This window comes from Schistocerca serialis, chromosome 6 (genome assembly GCF_023864345.2).
Source record: "Schistocerca serialis cubense isolate TAMUIC-IGC-003099 chromosome 6, iqSchSeri2.2, whole genome shotgun sequence".
Classification (NCBI taxonomy): domain Eukaryota; kingdom Metazoa; phylum Arthropoda; class Insecta; order Orthoptera; family Acrididae; genus Schistocerca; species Schistocerca serialis.
This window is the reverse complement of record NC_064643.1, coordinates 649,098,858-649,116,328: the sequence shown is the minus strand read 5'-3', so window position 1 is coordinate 649,116,328 and position 17,471 is coordinate 649,098,858. Positions and strand designations below refer to the sequence as shown.

The following is a 17,471-nucleotide window of genomic DNA, read 5'->3' as shown; positions in this document are numbered from 1 at the left end:
GTGCGCCTGTCAAAGCTGAGATAGACAGGTTAACAGCTTCGGGGATTCTCCTTCCTGTTACCTCCAGCGAATGGGCATCGCCCATCGTGGTGGTTTCTAAACCAAACGGGAGTCTGCGATTGTGTGGTGATTTTAAAGCTACTGTCAATGCTCAAAGCCTCATTGACACTTATCCTCTTACCCGTCCTGAGGAGTTATTTACCAAGCTCGCTGGGGGCCAGTTCTTTTCCAAACTTGACTTATCGGAGGCGTACCATCAGTTGCCGCTGGATGCATCTTCCAAGGAATTTCTCGTCATCAACACTCCTTGTGGGTTGTATCAGTACCAGCGGTTACCTTTTGGCGTCGCTAGCGCGCCGGCCATTTTTCAGCGGTTTTTGGAACAGCTCACGGCTTCCGTTCCAGGCTGCATCAACTACCTGGATGACATTGTTGTCACGGGGGCCTCCACTGAGGAGCACCTTCGCAATTTGCGTTCACTGTTTCGGGTTCTGCATTCAGCGGGGTTGAAGTGCAATCTGGACAAGTCTCAGTTCTTCCAACCCTCCATTGTGTATCTTGGTTTCCACTTGTCCCGTGAGGGTATACGTCCTCTACGACAGCACGTTGCGGCCATTACCGCTCTACCCCGGCCGTCTACGGTCAAAGAACTTCAGGCGTTTCTAGGCAAGGTTGCTTATTATCACAAATTCATTCCCTCCGCGGCGGCGGTGGCTCATCCTCTGCATCAGCTGTTATGCAAAAACGTTCCTTTCTGTTGGTCCGCCGAGTGTGAGCAGGCTTTTGTCCGCCTGAAGGCTCATTTGCAGTCGGCGCCTTGTCTTGCCACATTCCGTCCAGGTCAGCACTTGGTTCTGGCGACTGACGCGTCACAGTATGGCCTAGGGGCTGTTCTCGCCCATCGGTATGAGGATGGGTCGGAACGACCCATCGCCTATGCTTCCAAGACCCTCAACGATGCCCAACGGCATTACTCTCAAATAGAAAAGGAGGCGCTCGCTATCATTTATGCTCTGAAAAAGTTCAGCGTTTTTTTGTATGGTTCTAAGTTTCACCTCATCACCGACCACAAGCCGCTGGTCTCTCTGTTCAGCCCCTCGGCGTCGCTTCCGGATAAGGCAGCTCACCGCCTGCAACGTTGGGCCTTATACTTGTCTCGTTTTCACTATGAGATTCACTATCGCCCCACGGCCCAGCACGCCAACGCTGACACGTTGTCGCGTTTGCCGATGAGCCCCGACCCGGTTTTCGATCGAGATGAACTCCTCTGTTTCCACATTGATGAGGAAGAACGTCGTGCGGTCGAGGGTTTTCCACTTACAGGTTCGCAGGTCGCGTCGGCTACTGCGCGGGACCCGGTCCTGCGTCAGGTGATCGGTTTTGTTCAGCGGGGTTGGCCGGACAGGACCAAGGGCCGGGCGTCGGATCCCCTTCGCAACTACCATGCCTTGCGCCTTCGTCTGTCTGTTCGTGAGGGTGTTGTTCTTCTGGCCACGGATGGCGCATCTCCACGGGTTGTGGTGCCCGCCTCTCTTCGCAAAGATGTTCTCAAACTATTGCATGAGGGCCATTGGGGGATTTCTCGGACTAAGTCCCTGGCCCGCAGGCACGTTTATTGGCCCGGTATTGATTCGGACATCGCCCACATGGTCGCTGCGTGTGATCAGTGTGTTCAACAACTGGCTGCGCCTCGTACTCTGCCCTCTCCGTGGCCTGATCCGGCGCAGCCGTGGGAACGGGTGCACGCTGACTTTGCCGGCCCCTTCCTCGGCACTTATTGGCTACTGTTGATTGACGCCTTCTCGAAGTTTCCGTTTGTTGTTCGATGCCCGTCGCCCACCACTGCGGCGATGACGCTGGCTTTGTCGAAAATCTTTGCGCTTGAAGGTCTTCCATCCACGATTGTCACGGACAATGGCCCTCAGTTCTCTTCGCAGGCCTTCCGTGATTTTTGTACTGGACAAGGGATTCATCATGTTACAGCACCGCCCTTCCATCCGCAATCGAATGGGGAGGTCGAGCGCCTTGTCCGCACTTTCAAAAGCCAAATGAAAAAATTCCTTAGTGATTTTTCCACAGATGACGCTCTGTTGCAATTTCTGAGTTCTTATCGCTTCACGCCTCTGGGTGATCGCAGCCCTGCTGAACTCTTGCATGGCCGCCAACCGCGCACCCTACTGCATCTGCTTCACCCTGTCAGGCCTTGTGCTGTGTCCCCTAGTGCGGGAAAATACCCGGTGGGCGCCGACGTGTGGGCACGGGGGTATGGATCTCGCCCTAAATGGATTCCAGGGGTGGTCCAGGCTCTTCGCGGCCGCCGGCTTTGTGAAATACGTACGGACGACGGCATGGTTTTCGCCATTACGACCAGATGTGCCCACGAGTGGTGGCCACACCGGTACCACCGCCCCTTCTTTCGTCTCCACCAGCCCGAGAAGCAAGTCCTGTCGCTGCTGCCGATCTTCAGGGCGTGTTGCTGCCGCCGCCGTCGCTACCGCTTCCGAGTACGCCGGAACCGGCCCCAGTCGCGCGGCAGCCTTCTCCGGGACCCATCTCGCTGGAGCACACCCCCAGGTCCACGACACCTATGGATGCTGCTCCGGAATTTTCACCCATCATCTCATCCAGGAGGCACGTTCCACGCGCAAGCTTCCGTCCTGGACATTTTCGACCATACTCTCGTGTTTCTCCGCGGGATCTTCTCAGGACCTCCCAAGAGGCCATGGATGTCTCCGCACTGTCCGTGTCTCCACGGAAGTGAGAGTTTTTTTTTTTTCAAGGGGGGAAAAGTGTTGTGACAGTGCCACGACATTCAAAAGTGCCGCTACGTTAGTACGCAAACATGGCGATAGAGGCGCTCCGCAGCTCGGCCGAGCGCAGGAGCGCCACCTGGTTATGAAAGGCGCCGGCCGCATGTCACGGCACGGCAGTCGAATGACAGATACGGAGTTAGTAACATGTAACCCGCTAGAGTTTCTACTTTTGTACATCCACGCACTTTATTAGTGATTAAAGGTTATAACAAGATATCTTTTATGTTTTTACAATCAGCCATTTTATGACACTATTGAGATGTAACTATACTATTGTTCTAAAATTTGTCATTTGTTATTGTTAAAATAATCTAATGTCAGAAATTAACCAAGTAGTTCATTTGTATTGGACATTTAAAGAAACTGTGTTGAGGAAAAAACTGAACTTCACATGAAGGTTTTGGTTGAAGATTTCTTATGTTTTTCGCAAAAGCCTCAGGTGGAAACACTGCATTTAGTTCAACTTTTGCTCATCAATCACCCCAGGAAAGATTGTTTATAACTGGGTTGCAGAATTCCATTGTGATCAACCAGAATCAATGTTGTTCCAAGAAACACTGAAGCTGTGCTAAATATGATTGAAGAACATCAGCAAGTGACTTACTGTGAGACATAGGCATCCTCAGGAATATCAAAGACTGCAGTACAGTAGTGAGGTCAGGGTGGTTTGAGTGTTTATTGACCTCATTACAGGTCAAGACGACAATGCAGAATGGTTGCCAGGACAGCAGGTACATAGAACCAACTGGTCAGTTGCCACGGGATCATAGAAACAGTGAGAGATAACAACAATTGATCATAATTTGTACATCAGCCAAAGGCACTGGCTTGCTGTGTCCATGCCCATCAGCGAAGGCTGGCACTTTGATGGTGGTGCTTGCTTAGCTCAGCAGGAGGCAGCCATGGCACATAGTCACTAGGCTGGACAGAAATGCTGTGTCGTATAAGCCAGATCAGCTGCTCAGTGGGTGCTTAGAACTATGTCAAGCTGGGCAAGTGATAGGTATTCCAGGGCAGCAAACTCCAAAGTAACTGTCTGTGGAGGGCCTAGTGCAGGAGGCAACTGTGCGTGGCTGTGAACCGAGGACACCCCATGTAAGACACAGCATCGACGGGCAGCAGACATAAGCCTGCATTAGCACAAAGCATACAGACAGAGGGCATGTGGCAGCTCGGTAGCAAGTCAGCCATGGGAGGCACCAGAGTATAGGCTACAAACTGTGGACCCCCTGGGTACGCACCATGAAGTTGGTTTAAGTCAGCCAGCAGTTGGCCCCCTGCAGGAAGGCACCAAGCTCCCATCAGGACCAGATGCATCCCACTGACCCACAGCTAGCAGAGATAGCGTGTAGTAGATGCAGTTAGACAGGGAGACCCACATCAGGGTGACTTCTCAGAGCTGGCTGCTGATGGTGACAGATCCTGCATAGCTGGGGCAAGTGGTATATATGGCTGTTCAATCCACCCTATTGTGATGAGACATCATTTCTGTCTGCTTAAACCATGGAAGCGGTGCAGTGCCAGGCTCGGATGTGACATAATCTTGGTCACTACTGCGACAATGTGACCTCATACTATGCTGCATGAACAATGTTCCAGCCAGAGTAGCAAGCAGTGGGGCTTGACAACCCCACTTGCTTCAGTGCCAGGGCAGATGCTTTCATCATGTCAGATCCACAAGGTCCCAGACTAGTATTATATTTGAAAATCACTTATTATACAGTTTGCATCTATGTACATTTTCAGTCAGTCTTCTCTTTCAGTACCCCAGTCCAAATTATAACATGCAGTGGCTGGTATATTTAATCTTTAGTTACGTGCTAAGCGTGACTCACTTGGTCGACACATGGTGCACAGGGAGTACAAAAGAATGATGGTTTTCCACCAGAAATAGAGATAGGCTACACAGATGAGTGTCAAAATGAAGATGGTACCTGAGGTTGAAATGCTTATTGCCACAATTTGATGATAGTAATTAGTGATATATTGCTGAATGTACTGAAGCATTTGCTCCATGTTAATACATCCCTTCTGCACTACTATCAGCTCATTGGAGAGTTAAGCAGGTTGGATTCTAAGGTACTGTTTAAGATGGTCAAGTTTTGGGTAAGTAGTGTATCTAAAAGTTTACCCGCCCATTACAACAGAGAATATGTTATGTCTAAAATCATATCTCTAGTTATGGTAGCTGGAAGGTGGAACGTTGTTTCTGAAATACCATGGTCTTAGCATTTACCAATAAGCCACTATCTCACAGCTCTAACCATACTGTACACTTAGCTTGTGCCTGCTCATAACAATTCACAAACCACTACTGGTTCATATACAGAATATATCCAGTGTGGACTCACTTTCTGGAAATAGGGTTGTGGTGTCAGCATGTCTCCCAGGCATCCTGCCACTTCTGTTCCACTAACATATAACTGCACTTCACAGACTCATGTGGTAGTCTGATGATTTGGGATGGGCATACGGTGTGTTGGCCCCAATGGGAGTTACAAAGTTCATCTGCCTTCATGGTGAAATCAGCAGTACCTCATTGGTCCTGATTGCATGAATTTTCCGAGTCTCACATCTCTCTGGGAATGGGTGAATTCTATAATATTTGTACTGGGCTTAAATAGTGATAGGTTCCCCCCTCCTTCCCCAACCAGAGGAGGGAATAAACTCTAGCATAGATGGCAGCTCTTCCTGTGCCTTACATAGGCCATTCAGAAACTGTCTCAGCAACAAAAGGGTAGGGGTTAATTGTTAGTGCACGATGTGATATACGGCTTGCTGTAATTCCACTACCTCAACAAGGGCATCCTCTACACTGCCAGCCAGAGCTTGTAAAAGTCTTGCTACAGTCAACCTGGTATCCAGTAGCTCTAACTAGGGCATTTTTATGTAACACTGTAGTTTTGCTGTTAATCCTTGTAGCATTATAGTATTTTTCACAACCCATTGCTCCAGATTTGTTAGTTGTTTTGTGTGCCATTCCGTTAGAGATTTAGCACCTTCCACCTCTTTCTGTAGTTGCATTAGAGTGTCATGAAATCCTTTATGTCATCAGCATTTGCAGTCGTCCGACATCCAACCATCCCCATTTCCATCATCGCACTGTGTGTGACACCAAGTCCACAACTTGCCATAACTGGTCTAAGAGATTTTCATGGGAAGGTCACAGGACCTGATATTCTCCCTGTTTCTCTCCTAATATCTCTTTCTTCCTGGCTTCATGTTACAGTTCTGAGAAAGCTTCTTCCAGCCAACATACTTCATTTCTCACTTACCATGCATCATAAGTTAGTTTTAACATCCACTGGTTACTGTTTAGGATGATGTCTTCCTGCTCGGAGAAAAGTATTCCACCCTGCAGTGGTCACTTTTCCGAGATGCTTACCCCCTTGCAGCTGTAGAGGTGCAGCACTGCAAGAATTATAATGCACCATACTCTACTGATGGTGCTGTACATCATGGGCCACTAGAGTATTTATTGACACCACTGCAGGTTGCAATGACGATGTAGGATGACTGCCAGGGCAGCATGTATGCAGAACCAAGTGGTCAATCATTGTGGAATCATAGAGACAGTGAGTAATAACAAGTTTACTGATAAGAATTTCTGCAGAAGCCAAAGGAATTTTCTGCTGTTAATCCTTGATTAGCTCACTGCTTAGCTGTGATCTGTGCCCAGCAGGATGAGATGGCCATTGATGGGCTAGGTGGAGACAGAGTCGGGGTTGCGAACCGGGACTCCTGGATAGACAACCCGAAGTCGGTTTAAGTCAGCCAGCAGATGGACTCCATCTGGAAGGCACCAGTTCATCTCTTAGCAGCATCAGGACTAGGTGCAGACATAGCTGCACAGCTAGTGGAAACAGCATCTGGTACTGGCTAAACAGTAAGACCTCACATCAGGTCGACTGGCATAGAGTACTTTTCAGAGATGGCTGTGGATGAGGACAAATACCGCTTACCTAGACCCTGTCTGGCCTAACATCCAACCTGTTGTGACAGAACATTATTTGAGGTTAGGACACGGTGTGATCCGGGTCATCACACACTGTGACAGTCTGACCCTCGTACTGTGCGCCATGGGCAATGTTCCAGCCTTAGCAACTGGCAGCAAGGCTATTCATGTGGCAACCAGACTCTTTTAGTGTCAGCACAGAGACTTTTGTCATGTCAGCTTGACCTTTTCATCTTCTGGTCGATAAACTTGGTGACAGCTTTCTGCTCACTTCGCTGGAGGTCTCGGATACCAAATCGAAAGGCAGTAGCACAACAGTACATTCAATTTTGCCAGGACATTAACTCTTTCACTGCTCCTAGGGCTGAACATCCTGCCCTGCCTAGCTAGCTAATGGGGGAAATGTACTGTGGGCCTTGCCAATGGACAGCTGACACAGCCCGAAAACCGCTGTACGCTACAGCCACAATAGACTAATTACACGATCCAGAGTGCATAGAACCTGTCTTCAATAATACTCTTTATAAAATCTGTATCACACTGCACTCTCATAGTAGTTACAGTTTCTGATAACTGTGAAAGAGAGCTTCAAAACAAAATTCAAGCTTTCTGTTAAAAGTTTATCCTGAGCCGAGAAAAACTTATTTTAGAAAAACCATAACAACTTTTTAATTTGTGATTGTAAAATTCTGTAACTTGAGATTTACACTACCAAAATATATGCATGTAACCTACTAAAACTTCATTAACATCAGACAAATACATTCCAAGATACATGGTTTTAAAGTGAGCAGTTCCTGAAGACACCCAAAACTCAGACCATCTCCTGCTTCTTGCAGCAGCAAGTTTTGCTAAGAAACTGTACATATTTTGCTGCAGTTTTCACCTTTTGAAACAGCTGATATGCCAGTTCTGTATGACAATTCATGCTCTGTCAGATTATATATGTTCATATCATGTGTACTTTGTAGATTAGGAAATTAAATTACATTTACTTGGCTGTATCCAACATTTTCTGTTCCATATTGTTGCACTGTTTGCTTTCTGCAACATTTGATATGTCACTTCTAGAGGATAATTCATGCCCTTTCAGATTATATGAGGTTTGTATCATGTGTAGCTTGCAGATTAGGAAATCAAATTTCATCTGTTTGGCAGTGCTTGTCATTTGCTGTCTGATGGGCAGCGAGTTTTGTTGAGAAACTGCACACATTTTGTTGCACTGTTTGCCTTTTGCAACATCTGATATGTCAGTTCTGTGGGATAATTCATTCCCCTTTCAGATTATGTATGTTGATATTGTTTGTACTTACTAGATTAGGAAATCAGAGTTCATTTGTTTAGCTGTGCACATTGTTTTCTGCTCCAGGCACCAGCACATATTTGCTGCTCTGTTCTCCTTTTTTAACATCTGATAGATCTGTTCATTAGGATAATTAACACCCTACAGAATATATATAAACTATCCTGAGAAAGTCTATTAACAATTTTCCTTTCCATTGGGCCAACAACATAGCCTACATCAGTATAGGACATAATGATAATGAATGTTCCAAAACTAGTTGCAATAAGGAAACATATTTTTTAAATATTTTACATGGCAGGCCTGTTTCAGCTTATTGGCATTATCAGGTTATGTCTAGCTGGAAGTGACGACTGTATTGCATCTGTAGTAATTTTTTTCTGTCATGTCTTGGTAAGTATTTTATTTTTGTGGTTACAAAATGTAAAATATGTTCTTATCAAAATACCTAACAAAAACATATTTTACATTTCATAGCTACAAAAAATAATATACTTACCAAGGCATGACAGAAAAAATTTACTACAGATGCAATGTATATGGTTGTCACTTCCAATTAGATGTCACTTGATAACTGCAATAAGCCATAACAGGCCTGTCATGTAACATCTTAAAAAAATATATATTACTTTATTGTAGATAGTTTTGGAGCATTCATTTTCATTTCATCTATTAATAAAGTTTCAAGAACTGAACCCCTTTGCATCGCTCACATAGGGATGGTGAAGATAGCAAGAATAATTATTGCATGTACAGAGGCATTCAAACAATTTTTCTTCCCACACTCCATATGCGAATGAAATGGGAAGAAACCCTAATAACTGGTACAATGGTCTGTCCCCTCTGCCATGCACATCAAGCTGGTTTGCAGAGTATAGATGTACATGTAGATGTAGATGTAAATGTAGATGTGGATATTGTAAGGAGCTCCTATTTGTCAATTGCCTGAAGATGATGAGTAGACGCTGTGTTGAAATACCACAGAGCTTCAATGACACCACCTGATGCAATGGCCAAGTTCCTCGATAACATTATGTAGACTCTGAAATAGCACAAAAAGTTCCTTACCTGTTATCAGTTTTTCGAACTAACATGCAGTCATTTTCATAACCACCTCTTTCATTCTGCATTCCAGTATGAGATATACCACCTACTGGAATATTGACATCATTAGAGCAAAGCTTTTGGAGATAGTCAACAACTTCAGTGCCAGAAGACTGTAAAAATAAAAATAAATTTTTATATTCATTGAAACACATATTCAGTATACTTAGTGATATAATAATACAAGTCCATATAGATTTTACTGATACTACAATTTATGAAATACTTCAGAAATGGCAAGCGGCAATGAAAACAAACAGCAATGATATTAGTAGACTGACATGAAGGAGTTTATTTATTTATTTATTCCATGTGATCTGATGGTACACAGTGTGTTGCAGATGTCGGAAAATATCAGTTAACATTATTAACATATATTAACATATAGTATCCTAATGTATTACATTGTTCAATGTTTTCAATTCAACACAAATAGCAAGATTACTGTTCTAAGTATTCACTTACAGAGTAAAAACAGTGACACAACAAATATGACTTCACGGTTTTGCTAAATTTTATGTTGTCTTCGATAGACTTAATACTACTGGGAAGATTGTTGAACAGTTGGAGGCCCACGTGGAAAGCTCCCTTTTTACACAGTTGAATATTTGTACGTAAAACTTGCAGATTTGAGTTTTTCCTGGTGTTGTGTTTATGTATTTAATTATTTTTTACAACTCTGGTGTCAGTTGGCACTATGTGGTTTCTGAAAAATTTTAGAATCTCGAGAATGTATAGGCAAGGCAGTGTAAGGGTTTCCAACTTCCTGAAGATGGGTTTGCAGGAGTCTCTGGGTTTGCTCCCAGCAATAATCCTCATTGCTCTCTTCTGGATTTTGGATGTGCTCAGAGTAGTTGGAGAATTTCCTTAGAATATCACACCATATTTTAGGTGGGCTTGTATGTAAGCGTAGTACGTGCTGGTTAATGTTTTCAGGCTAGCACATGATTCCAGTACACTCAATGCATAACAGCCAGTACTAATTCTGACATTTACCTTTCCTGTTTGTGTATTCCATTTCAGGTTATCTTGAACCCACAGACCCAGGAATTTGAAAACAGTGTCGGTATCTATTGGCTGGTTATTTACAGTGACAAATGGCTGAGAAGAATTTGCATTTTGTGTTGTGTGAAAGTTCATGGAAGCTGTCTTTTTGGTGTTGATAGTTAATCTGCTGATTTTAGCTCAGTTGCTGAGTTGTTCAGTGGCCAAGTTCACAGCTTTTTGCACAGCCTCTGTATTCTCCCCTTTGAGGAGTATGGTTGTGTCATCAGCAAATATTATTGTTTTGTGTGGATCTACATTCAGGCTCAAGTCATTAATATACAGGAGGAAAAGTAGGGGTCCCAATACTGAGCCCTGTGGAACACCTTGCTTTACAGTTTTATTACTTGATAGGATTTCGGTTCTTTGAGTTGCTTTGTCTATTGGTGTATTTCATGCTGACTCTCTGCATCTGACTGGTTAGGAATGTAGCAATCCAATTGTTTGCAATTCCTCTGATACCATAGCGTTCTATTTTTTACAGCAATATTTTGTGGTCAACAGTGTCAAAAGCCTTTGACAGATCCAGAAATATGCCTGTTATGGGTTGTTTTCTATCTAACAGATCTAACAGAGTATTTATGCAGTCATATACTGCAGTTTCAGTAGATTTGTTGCTTCTGAACCCATGTTGAGCAAAACTTAATAAATCTTTTTTTTTTTTTTTTCAATGAAGTCCATCATTTTTTTGTACATTATTTTTTCAACAAAAGCAAAATGAGGATAATGGAATGTAGTCAAATTAAGTCAGGTGATGCTGAGGGAATTAGATTAGGAAATGAGACACTTAAAGTAGTAAAGGAGTTTTGCTATTTGGGGAGCAAAATAACTGATGATGGTCGAAGTAGAGAGGATATAAAATGTAGACTGGCAATGGCAAGGAAAGCGTTTCTGAAGAAGAGAAATTTGTTAACATCGAGTACAGATTTAAGTGTCAGGAAGTCATTTCTGAAGGTATTTGTATGGAGTGTAGCCATGTATGGAAGTGAAACATGGACGATAAATAGTTTGGACAAGAAGAGAATAGAAGCTTTTGAAATGTGGTGCTACAGAAGAATGCTGAAGATTAGATGGGTAGATCACATAACAATGAGGAGGTATTGAATAGGATTGGGGAGAAGAGAAATTTGTGGCACAACTTGACTAGAAGAAGGGATCGGTTGGTAGGACATGTTCTGAGACATCAAGGGATCACCAATTTAGTATTGGAGGGCAGCGTGGAGGGTAAAAATCATAGAGGGAGACCAAGAGATGAATACACTAAGCAGATTCAGAAGGATGTAGGTTGCAGTAGTTACTGGGAGATGAAGAAGCTTGCACAGGATAGAGTAGCATGGAGAGCTGCATCAAACCAGTCTCAGGACTGAAGACCACAACAACAACATTTTTTCAAAAACTTTAGGAAAGCAGGATGAGATTGAGATAGGCCTGTAGTTATTCACATCTTTATTATCACCTTTTTTGAAGACAGGAATTACTTTAGAAAGTTTCATATCTTCAGGGAAAATACCTGCCTGGAAAGAACAGTCACAGACGTGAGTTAATGGTTCAGCAATTGTGTGTGTACACAATTTTCAATTGCAGCTGCTGGGATACCACCGATTCCAACTGATATGAATTTTTTTTAACTCTCTGAGGGCTTTTGCAACATCACTTTCAGTGACTTTGGTAATGAAAATTGACTTTGCACATGTGTGATATTTTTGGTTTGCTGGTTGGTAATTTGTGTTAGGATTATTTTTGACAAATTTTTCAGCTATGCTTGTAAAGAAATTGTTGAAAGAGTTCACCACAACTTCAGGATTAGATAAAGATTCATTGTTGAGTTTGATTTCTATGTTCGTGTGTGTAGCTTTCATTTCCCCTCTTTCCCTTTTTATGATATTCCCACATTGCTTTTACTTTATTGCTGGATTTATCAATGTACTCATCATTTTGCATCCTTTTTGCTTGTCTTATCACTCTTCTTAGGATATGTGTGTAGTTTTTATAGTATTCTGTTAGTTGGGGGAGTCACTACTTTGTTTAAATAACATGTATGTAGCACCCAGAACTGATTGTGGCCACATGATTCTGAGTTGAGAGGAAGGTTTGAAGTAGAGTCTCTGAAGATTCTGTGAAAATCTATCTTGTACCTTCCTAAATTTGCCAAATAAAATTGAAAAAACTCTCCCTAAATGGTTTAGGGGTGCATTGTGTGTCAGAAACTGCTACCCAAGTAGCTGACTGTGTGTGAGGTGTACAAAGGTTTTTCTTAGATTAAGCAATTGTCCATTAATCTATGTAATGACAGCTGTTCAAGATCCCAAAATATTAATGTAATACCTGAAGAAACGCCCCCCCCCCCCAAAAAAAAATAAGGCTATTGAAATACTACTGATCAACTGACAAACTATTCACAACAAAGTACTCATGTCTGAAGCCCTCCTAAACTGTATAATCTGACCCATTCCACTTCCACGAAGGCACAAATTCACAATGGAACTTTTGAATTTTCAGAAGACATTGTGTGAATGAATGAATGTTCATGATAGCAGGGACCCTTCAGTGTACAGCTTCTGTAAAGAAACTTCTAAATTAATGTTGACTGCTCCACAGTAGGTGTAAATCAAAGATGCTACAGGAAGCTCATTTGGATGTCATAAGGGCAATGCGTGAATCTTTCAATGACTCCTGTAGCAGAATCTTATCGAAAGACCTCTCACAAAGTGCCAAGAAATTCTACTCGTATATAAGACTGTCAGTGGCACCAAAGTCATTATTCAGACACTCATGGATGACTCCGGAACTTAGATTCAGGAATGCAAAGCAAAAGCTGAAATGCTGAACTTTGTCTTCAAATATTCCTTTACAAAATAAGATACAAGAGTGCTGCTGTAACCCATAAGTTACTACACCTACCACCCACAGCAAACGTAAGTCGTGCCACTACGCAAGTGTAGTATGTACTGACACCCAATCGGTGCATCCATAACTACCTGAGGCAGCTGCCAATGTCAGCTCAGTCACTGACTGCTGTCACCACATCTGCCACACACATGCAATCCTACACCAGCAACACCTCTTGTGGACAGCATCATTATAAAGGCATGCACAGGACTCTGGGCCCTCAGTTGCCAAACGTGCTCAAGATGTGTAAACTACTTTCTTTGTATTCTTGTTGATGTTGTCTGTGACCAAGTAAATTGTATCTCTTTTACTGCCCTGTGTTATCTTGTGTTCCCAGTCAGAGAAAGCTGTGTCCCTGTTTAATTTTTACACCACTTCAGAGATACTGGAATCATTGTCAGATTCTGTACTGATTTCCCAGCTGAGGTACACCTCCTCATAACTACAACAGACAGAAAATCAGCTGAACAAAAAACTTTGCCCAATGCTTGGAAGAAAGTATGGATCACATGTGTTTACATAAAACTAAGTCCAACACCACTGTCATCCACGTGTAGTAGAATCTTAGAAAATACTCTGAGCTTAAATATCATGAGCTATCTCAAACTGAATGATCTGCTCAATGTAGTTTTGAAACATAAGTGTTGGTTTTAGGGTATTTAAGTAATTTTCTCAATCTCCGTAACTATAATAGATAAAAATCTGAAATTTTGACAGGATCCTTTCCTTAATAATAAAAGATTGTGTACCAAGTTTGAACAAAATCAGATAATAATTACTATGGTTTATTTAGATTTGTAGGGGGTATGAATTTGTGTACCGACTAAATGTTACTTGAGACCGTTATCACGGCTGGTAATGTCACCTGCTCTGTGAGTCAGAACAAAGAAAAAAGGTAGCCATCCCGAAGCCACCGTGCTACACGGTTGCATGCCTTACTGCATAGAATGTTATTTCATAATTACTTGCTACATAGCAGAGTGCCTGAAGGAAGGGTGTTAGAACTCATTATTCATTTTAGATGTTAATGACCTGCCACACAATATTAATAGCTACCTCAGACTTTTGCCAGATGATTCAGTTATCTACAATGAAGCACTGTGTGAAAAATTAGACATATTGAGTTTCAGACAGACACAACAAGAAGACTGTTACAAATTCAGCTTTTGCGCACAGTCTTCTTCAGAAAAGAAAAGAAAAAGAAAACACATGCATTGGGAGTCTGTGGGGGAAGGGAGGGTTGAAAGAAACAGGGAGTGGATAAGGAGAGGGAAGAGAAGGGGAAAAAGCCCAGTGGCTGCAATGGCAGAGAATGATGCACAATGAGAGTGAGAGGACATACACTGGCAAGAGGTGTAGGAGAAAGGATGTTGAAACTGTTAGGTGGAGGGTTATTGTAGGTTGAAACCAGGATAATTTTTGGAGTGAAGGATGTGCGCAGTTCAGAACAGGTGGTGGAGGGGAGGATCCACGTGGTCGAGGTTGTAAGCAGCCAGTGAAATCAGTAGTGAGCAGCTATTTATCTTTTCATAATATTGTTGATATTCCTATTGGCTTTCCATTGCCTGAAAAAAGCTACACAAATATTCTGTCAGACCTTATAAGCTATCAAAGAGTTGAAAAGATTGGCAACTCACTTTAATTTTCAGGAATGTATAAATGTGCACTTCACAAAATGAAATCAAACAATGGAAACTCCAGGTAGGAATGTCAACAATGTACAAAAACACAGATTGCTAGTTACCGTAAAGAAGACATGTCAAGTTGCAGACAGGCAAAAATTAAAGGTGCTCACAAAAAGCTTTTGGCCACAGCCTTCATCAGTCAAACACACACACACACACACACACACACACACACACACACACACACACAAAAAAAAAAGCAAGCATACCTCAGGCACACACAATCACCAACTAAACCATCTCGAGCCAAAATGCAAGCAGCAATCTCAAAGGGGCGGGTAAGGGAAAGGGATAAGAGTGTACAGATAGAGAGATAGGAATGCTGTCTGGTGGAGTATACAGGGACTACACTGCCAACAGGCACAGTGTCAGGAGGTTGTGAGGCAAGGTGGTGGGGAAAAAGGAGGAAAAAAGCAGAGGAGTGATGAAAGATGGGCAGATGCGTTGGCAGACTGCTGCAAATAAAGAGGGTGGGAGATGAGAATGGGGAGGAGATGGCAGGACAGAGGGGGTGAAAACTATTGGGTGGAGGGTGTGGAGACAGTATGTTACTGTAAGCTGAGGCTGGGATAGTTACGGGAGCAGAGAATAATGCCCATCTATATAGTTCAGGAAAGGTAGGTGGAGGGAAGGATTCAGGAGGTTCAGGTAGTGCAGCAGCCATTGAAATCTAGTGTGTTATGTTCAGCTGCATTTTGTACCATAGAGTGGTCTACCTTACTCTTGGCCACAGTTTGGCGGTGGCAGTTCATCCTGGTGGACAGCTGGTTAGTAGTAGTTACCAATATAGAAAGCTATGCAATGACTGCAGCAGAGCTGCTAAATGACATGGCTGCTTTCACAGGTGGCCCGGCCCCTGATGGAGTAGGGTAAACCCGTGACAGGACTGGAATAGGATGTGCTGGGTTGGTGGATTGGGCAGGTTTTGCACCTGGGTCTTCCACAGGGATACGGTACTTGTGGCAAGGGGCTGGGAGAGGGAGTGGCAAATGGATGGACTAGAATGTTACGGAGGTTGGGTGGGCAATGGAACACCACTTGAGGAGGGGTGGGAAGTTCTTGGGTAGGATGTCCCTCGTTTCAGGGCAAGATGATACGTAATCAAAGCCCTGGCGAAGAATGTGGTTCAGTTGTTTCCGTCCGGGATGGTACTGGATGATGAAGGGGACACTCCTTTGTGGCTGTTTCTTGGGGGTGGTGGGAGGATTAGGAGTGTGAGGGAAAATGGCACAGGAGATCTGATTGTGGACTAGGTCTGGGGGTAGTGCCTGTCTGTGAAGGCCTTGGTGAGACCCTCAGCATACTGAGCAAGGGAGTTTTTGTCACAGCAGAGATGCTGTCCCTGGAGGACCAGGCTATATGGAAGGGATTTTTTGCTCCTTCTTCTTCTTCTTTTTCCTCCCCACCTCCCTGCCTCACAACCTCCTGAAGCTGTGCCTGTTGGTAGTATAGTCCCTGAACACTCCACCAGACAGCGTTCTCCTGTCTCCCCACCCGTACGCTAATATCCCTTCCCCTTCTGCCCCTCCACATTGCCAGTTGCATCCCATGTGATGTTGTATTCTGGCTCAAGATACTGGAGTTGGCAGTCATGTGTGTGTGTGATGTGTGCTTGCTTGCTTGTGTGTGTGTGTGTGTGTGTGTGTGTGTGTGTGTCTGTGTGTGTGAATAGTGTATGTGTCTCTCTTTGACTGATGAAGGCTGTGGCCGAAAACTTTATGTGAGTGTCTTTTAATTGTGCCTGTCTGGAACTTGACATGTCTTCTTTACAGTAATAGTAATCTCTTTTTCCTACATTTTAGTATCAATGACTACATTATAAATCTCTCAAAATTGGCTCAGCCACCTCATATAAATATCTGGGTGCAAAAACTGCAGCAGTGTGAAATGACCAAGAATGCTCAATACAAAGTAAAACAGCTGGCAGACTTTGGTTTATTGATAGGATACTATGGAAACATTCAACCTACAAAGAAGATTGTTTACAAAACAATTCTCTTAGAATATTGCTCAGAAGGTACACACATAATGGCAGCATGGAAGGTCACAGGTTTGTCTGACACACAGGAGAGTGTCACAGAAATGCTGGAAAACCTGAACATGCAGATTCTTGGAAACAGACACCATCTACTCCATGACACATCATAAGCCACCTTATCCTGAAGACATGTTTTGTTATGCACCAAAACTTTTGTTGTTTTTAGTGGGATATACTGATCCTACAGTGTTCACCTTTGGTACACTTGTGTAGAAGGGGTCACAAAACTAGTTAAGGGCAAAATCTATGCATTTTGCACATGTATTTACACATAATTAAGTACATAAGCAGAGTTTTTGTACTGCCTTTGTGTTTGAATAAAATCACATGTGAAAAATTTATTTCATACTACAGTGTCAGTTGTAATCTACATTTGTGCTTTGTACAATTATGGCAGTAGTATTCTCATGAAAAATAACAACCTTGTGATGGTGCCTTACACTCAGACCACCGATGGCCATCATACTGTCCATAACTACCATTATTCCACACGGATTCTCCCACAATGTAGTTTGACCTCAGCGAGTGTTTGACGTCAGCCAGTGGCATCACTGGAGATGACGAGAACATGGACACACTTCTTAAGCACTTCAGAGACTGTGTGGATCTTAGTAGTGACGTGCTTTTAGTCATTCTGGCT

General features: G+C 43.4%; 1 protein-coding gene across 2 annotated transcripts in view; it reads right to left on the bottom strand.

The window, feature by feature from the left end:
* The window catches only part of LOC126484608 (pyruvate dehydrogenase phosphatase regulatory subunit, mitochondrial-like), a 167,034-nt gene that overhangs the window by 42,945 nt on the left and 106,618 nt on the right, over positions 1-17,471 (bottom strand). For both annotated transcript variants that reach the window (XR_007587888.1, XM_050108183.1), the window contains exon 12: positions 9,140-9,288. Coding sequence is in view for 1 of the 2 variants with exons in the window: in XM_050108183.1 (XP_049964140.1) it covers positions 9,140-9,288 (149 nt within the window). In the remaining variant the exon portion in view is untranslated. The remainder of the gene's footprint in view (positions 1-9,139; positions 9,289-17,471) is intronic.